At 39.6% G+C, this 10,280-nt stretch overlaps 1 protein-coding gene across 1 annotated transcript; it reads right to left on the bottom strand.

Annotated features, from left to right (window-relative positions):
• Window positions 1-4,146: 4,146 nt before the first annotated feature.
• Window positions 4,147-9,998, bottom strand: LOC122031383 (the record flags this gene model as incomplete). The annotated part of the gene is made up of 4 exons (XM_042590501.1): window positions 4,147-5,034; window positions 8,394-8,774; window positions 9,201-9,288; window positions 9,451-9,998. Coding segments are annotated over 4 exons (1,905 nt in total), but the record flags the coding sequence as incomplete, so codon positions are not given.
• Between the last annotated feature and the right edge of the window lie 282 nt (window positions 9,999-10,280).

Genomic DNA, 10,280 nt, shown 5'->3' with positions numbered 1-10,280 from the left:
TTAGTTCAGCCATATGCATGATTATTATTTAGAGGAGAGTTAGAGCACACCAAGTGCTCGATAAAATAACTAGTACAGTTAAATGCTACAGTAGACATTTTAATAGTTCAGTTAAATGCCATAGAAGCATTTTAAATAGCATAGAGTCTTGCTTCAGTTTATATGGGACTACGGTCCAATAGTTGGGCTCCCATAGTTGCCTCTAGATTCAGATAACCTAGCTCTAGGTTCAGATAACCTAGTAAGAGCAAGATAAGATAAATTAGCTTTTGAATCAATATTTTACTTTATCAGTGGCACTGTGCTGGACTCTTAGTTGTCCTTGGGTTGGGCTCCCATAGTCGTCCCTAGGTTTAGATAAGTAAACCCTACTAGATTCGGGACTAGCTACCTCGAGTCTAGTTAGGGATGCGCGCATAGCAAACACAGTTGTCGAGCCCATCAGCAGCATGATTATTATTTTTATCTATTATGAAAATAGTTTTCAAAACTTCACAAATCAGTTATGTGAATACAGTACAGTTTCAGCATTAACCTAACATTAATTTTAGCTTAGCTTATGTATCAGTTTAGTTTTCTTGTTGATACAACAAATAGTTATGTTTATTAGTTGATTGCCATGACTTATATATCAATATGCCATGTTTTAGTATTTTAGTATGATTCTCATCATGTATATCGGCATAGCATCTTTTAAAAGCATGATTTCATCGAACGCATGTTTTGTGAGGTAGATGGTTCTTACTAAGCTCCCAAGTTATAGTTTCCTTTTCCTTATACTGCAGATAAAGGTAAACGGAAGATGGATTAGCGGAGGCTGGAGGGCAATGCGTCAAGATGTGTGTGAAAAGGAACTTGGAATAAAAACTCTTGGGGAGTAGCCCATCTAAAGACTTAGTATTTCTGCTTTTGGTTACTTTTCTGCACTTTTAGGGGTAGTAAAATGTGAGTAATGTCATGCCTAGTAGTAATGTTTATGCTTTTAGTTGTTTTCTGAAAGTTCTGTATGAGTTCGGGTGGAATTTCTGCAAAATCAGAAACTCAATCGATCAACCGATCGATTGAGGAGTCCTCAATCGATCAGCCGATCGATTGAAAGAAATCCCCGCGTACAGAACGTTACTGAATTGATCAGCCGATCGATTGAGGAGTCCTCGATCGATCAGCCGATCGATTGAGTCACGACCTGCGGGTACAGAGAACTGTTGAATCGATCAGCTGATCGATCGGTCAGATTGGATCGATCAGCCAATCGATTCAGATGGTTCTTCCGTGCACAGAAGCACGTTGAATCGATCCGTGGATCGATTGACATGTTTCAATCGATTGAGCCTCGACCTCAATCGATTGGGGAAGCCTGATTTCGGCTGGAAACCGTTGATTTCAGTTCATTGACCATATGGAACATTGGGGGTACTCGGAACTTCCAAATCATGTTGAATTTCATAGAAACAAGTATTAAATAGCTTAGAATAGTGTTCTAAGGTATGATATAACATGGAAAGTTTAGATTCTAGATTTTACATCAAATAGTAGAGAGTTTTAATTAGTTCAGCTTTTCTGCACCTTAATATTCAGTGATAGCCCCAGAATAGTTTAGCAATGTAACCCCCCGACCTCATAGCTTAGTCAGTAGGAGGTGGAGCATTACAGTTTGTAACCCCAACACAGCCCACTTAGGAAAGTTTATTTTTTTTTAAAAAAAAATAATATTCTGTGACATATTTAGAATTCGTCACAGATTCTATAGCAAATTTAGAAATTTGTCATAGATTTGTCAAATATTTATTTATATAAATTTTTACTTTTCGAACCCGATTGTGATATCTAGAAAGCTCCGAATGATATGAAATCAGTTCTTATGGGTTCCTATAAATTTCCTGATTATATAAATCTCCTCAAATATTAATTTTGCCCTACCTATGATTTTTTTTGATGCGAAGGTGTTTGAAAAATGTTAATCACATTTAAAAAATTACCGATCTCAATATATTTGGTAAAATTAATATTTGAGGGTATTTTTATGATCAAGATATTTATAGGAACTCATAGAAACTAGTTTTATCTCATTCAGAACCCTTTAGGTACCTCAACCGACTTCAGAGAATCTAAACTTATATAAAAATAAAAATTTAAATTCTACAACGAATCCTGAATTCATCACAAATTTTGCAATGAATCCTGAATTCATTACAAGATTTGAGATGAATCCATTATTCGTTGTTCAATGTGCAATGAATCCATTTTTGGCTACTGAATTTGTGAAAAATTTAGGATTTGTCGCAAAATCTGTGACGAATATTAAAATTTGTCACTAATTTCCAATGAGTTTTGCGACAAATCATATTTTTGTTGTTAATTTATGATGGAAAATTTTTTTTCACAAAATTGGTTACTAAATAGAGGCAATTTATATTTTTTTTTGCAAATTTTATCACAAATTAGAGATGAAAAATTTTCGCCATAAATATTCATCGCTAAATTGTTGTTTTTTTATAGTGTTGGTTTTTTTTTGTATGAGCTTGAGCTTGGTTTAAACTTAGCTTGAGCTTAGTTCATTTAGATGTTATCAAACTCTCAAATCAAGATAATTTGGTTGTTTGAAACTTTTATTTGATTAGTTATTAAGCTTGATAATTCAAACTTATTTGTTCATTTTAAAAATTTCTTTATTTATTTAGCATGTTAATAAAATTTTTATTAATAAACATAGTTCGTGAATATTGTTCATGAATATTATTTACGAATATTAACGATTTGAATACATGTATTCAAGCTTGTTTATTTAGTTTAATGAGTTGTTCAAATTTATTTATTTAATTGATCTTATGTGTATTGAATGAACATAAATAAGATTTTATCAAGCTGAATACCAAGTTTATTTATGAACGTTTGATTCATTTATAGTCCTATCCTCATTTGAATAAAAAAATTAAAATATTTTTTAAAATAAAAAAAATTATAATCTTGAATCGTTGCAATCATGAACCGAACTGTAATTAACAGTTCTGAACTGTGAATCGTAATCATTTTGGACAGTTAAGGTTAAAGTCGACATTAATTCTTGAAACTGTTGAACCATTGATTTCGAACTATCAAATTGTCGGTTTCAAACTATGGTCGGATCTGCTTGTTATGGCCTACTCCTATCATGGTCATACTTTTAATGGTTTAGGGTCCATAATCTTTTAAGAGATTAGATTCATTGTGTAGGGGGGTTGTTTGAGATCCAGTCTATTTAGAGGGGAGACCTTAATGGATTGAATTCGGAGAGTCAAGCGAATCATTTTTATACCAGGAGGTGCCAAACCGTAGTGATCAGGGGATTCATTTTTAGACTCATTAGGTAGCGTTAGGAAGCGCTAGTCTTCAAGCATCGGAGCGCCCTAGATTAAGAGTACTAGAAGACGATGTAGCTAGATGCCACATGCACCAGGCTGGATGACAGATCTGCTTGTGGAACTGGACCAGGGCCCTGTCTTGATGAGCTGGAGGGACTCAGTATCCTGGGTATCAAACAACAAAGACAATTGTGGGGGTGACTAATGAGCAATAACAGAGAACAAATATCGTAGGGAAAGGAGATATGGCATTTGGGCTGTGCGCTCTAGCGAAGGTCAAACTTAATCCGATGAGAGAAGCTCAAGTGTGAAGCTAATCTTCAAAATTAATTCAGATTTAGAGCTTTTAGCTACAGTCGATTAAGATTTTGATGGCAGCTCAAGTGTGAAGCTAATCTTCAAAATTAATTCAGATTTAGAACTTTTAGCTACAGTCGATTAAGATTTTGATGGCAAGAAAAACGAACGCTCCTTCACGGACGCTTCGCATGCATTCGCATTGAATGTAGTATAAGTCGTGGGTAATGTCCTTAGCTTTAACATGGAAGATGTGTTGAAATTTGAGTACTTCTATATACGCACTTGCTTTTAACTTATAATTAATCTCTAAAATAGAAAAATAAAATATTTAAAATTTATAATGAGAAAGAAAAAAACAGTCCCTTAGCTGTACCCCTTAGCTCAAAAAATAAAATAGAATGGCACAAACAAACATGAGCTTCTGGTTCAATTGATCTCGGCAGTACGATAGATATTGTGTGGCTGGGATTCGAATGGCTGGCGGCATCCGACAGTAGGATAGTGCTCATTGAGACGTGTGGCGAAGTTGGATGTGGTGCACCACCATTCTCCTTGTCCTGTTTATGTTGATGAAGCACAAGAAGATGTACTCCTCCAGCTCCCTCAGCTGCTGCATCAACCCTCTTTCCCTCGCTCCCAGCTCCCGCACCACCTCCTCCGCCATCACCAGCACCCGCTCCATCCCTGACGGCCACTCCTTATCCTCCTCCTCCTCCTCAGCCTCCGCCACCATCAGCATCCTGATCACTTGTCGCGCGTGATCGATCTCCTCCCGCACCCTCCTCACCATGCTCCCCAACGTGTCCATGTCCCTCTCCAACGCGAACGCACCCCGTGCAGCCGCCCCCACCTGCGCCGCCTCCCTCCCCTCCTCCTCGGCCCCCTCCCTCCCGCCACAAAACCGCGCCGCCATCCTCCGCCGCCGCTGCCTCCCCCGACTCACCGCCAGCTGCCGATGCGTCATCATCAGCTGCTGCGCCACCGGGTCGTCCAGCTCCACCTCCTCACTGAAGGGGTTCCGCTGCCGGCGGAACCGCCGGAGCCCTGCGATGGCGAAGGATCTGCCGCCTGCCCCGGCAGCGAAGCGGGCCTCTCCCAGCTGCGCCTGGTTCGCGCGCGCGCTGTGGATGGAGTCGAGCAGAGAGCCGCAGGAGCGGCAGGCGCGGGAGGTGGTGTTGAAGAAAGCGACGACGAGGCGCGGCAGCCGTGGCTGCGCATCGCGGATGATGCCAGCGAGCGTCTCCTGGTCCGGCTGCAGAAGGACAGTGTAGTCCGGAGACGGAGACGGCGCCGACGCCGACGCTGACAAGGCCTCCTCGACCTGGAGGCACAAGTTGGTGTAGGAACTGGTTCGGATCGCACACAAGTACTCCTCTTCCACTGATTTCCCCATCTGAGAAACCACCATGAAAACTATCAGAGCAAACCGATTAACAAACAATCAAAAAGACAACAAAAACGTCAAACTACTCGAAGCAGAAGACTAAATCTTACGACTTTTCAGAGATTAGAATCAGAACTCAGAAATAGATATGCAATGAGGGAGAGGAAATTAAATGCATGCTGGGATGCAATTAATCATCCTGCTGCTTCTCCACAAATGCTATCTTTCTTGTCCGTGGCACATAAATGCGAGCGTACCTGTCGTTTTCTCAAAGATACTGCATGCTCAACCACAAACACACGTTCTTTGGTTGCATGAAGTTTGTGTTGGAGGAGAAAGAAGGATGTATACGAGTTTATATATGTAAAATGTGTAGTACCTGCTGTATTTTGATGATATCTGAATTAATCATATCAGACGATGAAAAGGATATTTGCCAAATGGGACGTCGAGGTCATTGAATCTCACATATCTTGGAGCCTTGAAATGCGGAACTGCCTGCTGCTTCGGCTGCGTTCTGCATAATCTTTAATTCTACTATTCTTCAGCATTGAGATATTCTTCGGATTGACGAAACTTGCACGAGCCAGATTTTGATTTAGGCACTGACAATGATCTCTTGCAACCAATTTCATGTGTGATTTCCTTTCACACTTTCGATGGTTATACCCTGTTTACTTTGGAGAGTGGTGGACGAAAGAGGCATTAATTGCACAGAAATTAAAATAGAATTCCTAGTTACATAGCTTAAAAATAATCCGTAGATAAATTCGCAATTCATCCGCGAATCATTTTCTTCTCCTATTTTCATCCACTAAGAAATAAAATGATCATGTCTGAAATCTGAATCAGACGGAGGCCAACGGAGATAGCATTAATATTGACGCAGAGGTGATTTTGACGAACCCTATATATGCGAGTCGAAAAAACGAACCCACATGTGGATCCCAAGGTATATAGTATGAGAACTGGTGGTACTTAGACTCTGCACACACTCAGACAAACATACGGAGTGTTAGAAATCAAAAATCAGGGAAAAAGTCCCTAGCGCAGACCCTCCGACACTCAAGTCAGGTCTTTTTCTCCTGAAAAGCAGTGTACGATGGAAAAAGAACTATTAAAGACGAGTGTGTATGTATTCGTGCCTGGCCAAGAAAGAGGACCTCTCTTTTTATATAACGCTGCATACCTTTTGAGCCCGACAGTTGTTAGAGAATGTTGGGTGTCAAGGTTTGTCGGGTGAGAGAGGATGTATGGTGGCCTCCTATTGGTAGAAGGAAGGTTCCACTCTCAGGGAGTGGCAGACCACTGGAATATTTCCTTACATCTAGCAGTTATTTTCTGACAGAAGATTACGATTCTATGGCATTTTTATCACTTAATGCTTTCCGTCACGCCCAGGTTCAACTATAGCCAGCTTGGGACGACCGCTTAGATGTGCTACCAGGACTGAGCCTTGATGATGAGCTGTGGTGAACCAACCGAGTTTTATCTAAGACTGTGGCGAGGGACTCATCTTGATAAAGGAAACCTTGTAATTGGATCGCCTTGAAATTCAGCTTGGGGAAGGGTATTGACGCCACATTCAAGCAAGATGAGAAGGTGAGTGATAAGTCATGGAGTTTTGATCGCCACAAGTTGCCTTGATAAGATCGAAATTAGTTCTTTGCCTAAGAACAAGAAGGAAGCTCTCACAAAAGAGGAACTCAAATTTTCATTCAAACTTACATGATTTGTCATACAAGAGTTCTCCTATTTAACACCCCGGTAAATTTCACCCTACCTGTACAGGCACTGCCCCAACCTCTCACAATGAGGTGGTGGGGCCCACACTTAAGTAGTGGGTCCCATCATCTCATTGTGAGAGGTTGGGGCAGTGCCTGTACAGGTAGGATCGAATTAACCTAACATCCCTTAAGATCCCCTATGCACTAATTATGCAATAAATATCATGCTTGCATGCATGGGTTTTATTATCCACTAATGCAACCACTAATCCCTAATACTAGCTTAATGCAACCATGCATGCATGGTATTTGTTATACTAGCTTAGGAACTTTCAAAAATGCATTAAAAACCCACAAAGGACATCAAAAGTCACTTTAGAAAAACCCCTCCATGCATGCACACGAAAATGGTCCTCATGTTGGTCCAATTTCACTTTCAAATTGAAGGAATGTGATCCACTTAGTTGTTGCCTCCATTGTGCATTGATCCTCCTTTTCCTTGAGCCTTATTATTAAGCCTTCCAAAGTTTGCTTCATTCTCTTAGTCTTGGACCTTGTCATGGGTCCCCCAATTCCCTTCAATGCCTCTTCTTGGCTCACATCATTCCCTCCTTCTTTAGGTGAATTCGTCCTCGAATTTAGGTCTTCATCTCCTACATCAAAAGGACTTAAATCAGCCACATTAAATGTTGCACTAACACCATACTCACCGGGCAAATCAATTTTGTAAGCATTGTCATTAATTCTTTCCAACACTTGGAATGGTCCATCTCCTCTTGGTTGAAGCTTTGATTTCCTTTGGGTAGGAAACCGTTCCTTCCTCATATGAACCCACACCCAATCACCGGGTTCAAGGACCACTCTTTTTCTGCCTTTATTGTCTCGATTTGCATATTGCTCCATTTTCTTCTCAATTTGAGCTTTAACTTGCTCATGAAGCTTCTTCACATATTCTGCCTTTGTTTTGCCATCCTTGTGAACTAAAGAAGTGTTAGGTAAAGGAAGCAAATCAAGAGGTGTTAGTGGATTGAACCCATAAACAATCTCAAAAGAAGAAAATTGACTAGTAGAATGGACTGCCCTATTATAAGCAAATTCAACATGAGGTAAACATTCTTCCCAAGACTTAATGTTCTTCTTAATAATTGCTCTAAGAAGAGTAGAAAGTGTCCTATTTACCACCTCAGTCTGGTCGTCAGTTTGTGGGTGGCATGTGGTGGAGAAAAGAAGCTTTGTTCCCAGTTTGTTCCATAAGGTCCTCCAAAAATGGCTTAAAAATTTGGTGTCATGATCTGAAACAATGCTCCTAGGCATGCCATGAAGTCTTACCACCTCTTTGAAAAACAAATCTGCCACATGAGTTGCATCATCCACTTTGTGGCAAGGTATGAAGTGTGCCATCTTGGAGAATCTATCAACTACCACAAAAATGGAGTCCTTACCTTTTTGAGTACGTGGTAGCCCTAAAATAAAATCCATAGACAAGTCAGTCCAAGGAAAATTAGGAATAGGCAAAGGCGTGTAAAGTCCATGAGGTAATGTCTTAGATTTTGCTTTTCTACACACAATACACTGTGCAAAAAATTTCTGCACATCGTGTTTCATGTGTGGCCAATAAAAATGTTCAAGAAGCATTTCTAAGGTCTTTTGAACCCCAAAGTGTCCCATTAAACCCCCCTCATGTGCTTCCCTAACTAGCAATTTACGCATGGATCCTCTAGGCACACAAAGTCTATTATTCTTAAACAAGTAGTTGTCATGCCTAGCAAACCCATTTTGTGATTTCTTTTCACACGCAACATATAATTGGGAAAACTCATTATCATGTATATACAATTTCTTAATATGTTCAAAGCCAAGCAATTTAGTTTCAAGTGTAGCTAACAAGTTATACCTTCTTGAAAGTGCATCTGCTACAACGTTTACCTTTCCTTGCTTATGCTTAATCACATAAGGAAATTGTTCAAGAAATTCGACCCATTTGGCATGCCTTTTGTTGAGCTTCCCTTGCCCTTTCAAATACTTCAAAGATTCATGATCACTATGAATGACAAATTCTTTAGACAAAAGATAATGCTGCCATGTTTGTAATGCTCTAACAAGTGCATACAATTCTATATCATAAGTGGAATAGTTGGGAGTGGCGCCACTTAGTTTCTCACTAAAATATGCAATGGGATGACCATCTTGAAGTAAAACAGCCTCAATACCCACATGAGATGCATCACATTCAATTTCAAAAGATTTGGAAAAATCAGGTAAAGCAAGAATGAGTGCATGTGTGAGTTTATCCTTAAGTGTTTGAAATGCCTTTTCTTGATTCTCTCCCCATCTAAAACCCATGTTTTTCTTAACAATTTCATTTAGAGGTGCTGCCACTGTGCTGAAGTCCTTCACAAACCTCCTATAGAAACTTGCCAACCCATGGAAGCTCCTAACCTCACTCACAGTTTTAGGAGTTGGCCAATCTCTAATGGCCTTAACTTTCCCTTCATCAACCTGCACTCCTTTAGAACTTATGACAAAACCAAGAAAAACCACATGAGTAGTGCAAAAAGAACACTTTTCCAAGTTAGCATATAGTTTTTCCTTTTTAAGGACATGCAAGACAGATTGGAGATGTGCAAGATGCTCAACAAAACTCTTGGAATATACCAAAATATCATCAAAGTATACTACCACAAATTTTCCAAGAAATTCTCGTAAGACATGGTTCATAAGTCTCATAAAAGTACTTGGTGCATTAGTTAACCCAAAAGGCATTACCAACCATTCATACAATCCATATTTGGTTTTGAAAGCTGTTTTCCATTCATCCCCTTCCCTTATCCTAATTTGATGGTACCCACTTTTCAAATCAATTTTAGAAAAGAAGCAAGCACCATGCAATTCATCAAGCAAATCATCAAGTCTAGGGATAGGATGTCTATACCGAATTGTGATGTTGTTGATGGCTCTACAGTCAGTGCACATCCTCCATGTTCCATCCTTTTTAGGCACCAAAATTACGGGTACAGCACAAGGACTTAAACTTTCTCTAACCCATCCTTTTTGCAATAACTCCTCCACTTGATTTTGTATCTCCTTTGTTTCTTGAGGGTTGCTCCTATAAGCTGGCCTATTGGGCAGAGAAGCGCCAGGAATAAGGTCTATTTGGTGTTCAATTCCCCTCATTGGTGGCAATCCGTGAGGTACTTCCTTGGGGAACACATCTTCAAAATCCTGCAAAATAACAACAACTTCACTAGGCAAAGAGTTAGTATTAGATTCCAAGCAAGTTTCCTTGCACAAAAGAAGAAATATTGGTTGCCTTGTCAAATAAGCTTTCTTCACCTCACTTACTCTTGTAAACAAATTTTCTTTTTTCTCTCTTTCTTTTCCTCATTCTTTCTTTTCTTTTGAATTTTGTCCTCAAAATCAAGTATTTTCTTTTGCACACACTCTTTCTTTTTCTTATGCTCTCGCTCTTCTTTTTCTCCTTTCTCTCTCATTTTTATTTGATCCTCACAAACCTCCCTAGGTGATAAT

The sequence above is a fragment of the Zingiber officinale genome, chromosome 11A (assembly GCF_018446385.1).
Source record: "Zingiber officinale cultivar Zhangliang chromosome 11A, Zo_v1.1, whole genome shotgun sequence".
NCBI lineage: Eukaryota > Viridiplantae > Streptophyta > Magnoliopsida > Zingiberales > Zingiberaceae > Zingiber > Zingiber officinale.
Note: the sequence above shows the minus strand (reverse complement) of the source record. Positions and strands in the feature narration are given on the sequence as shown.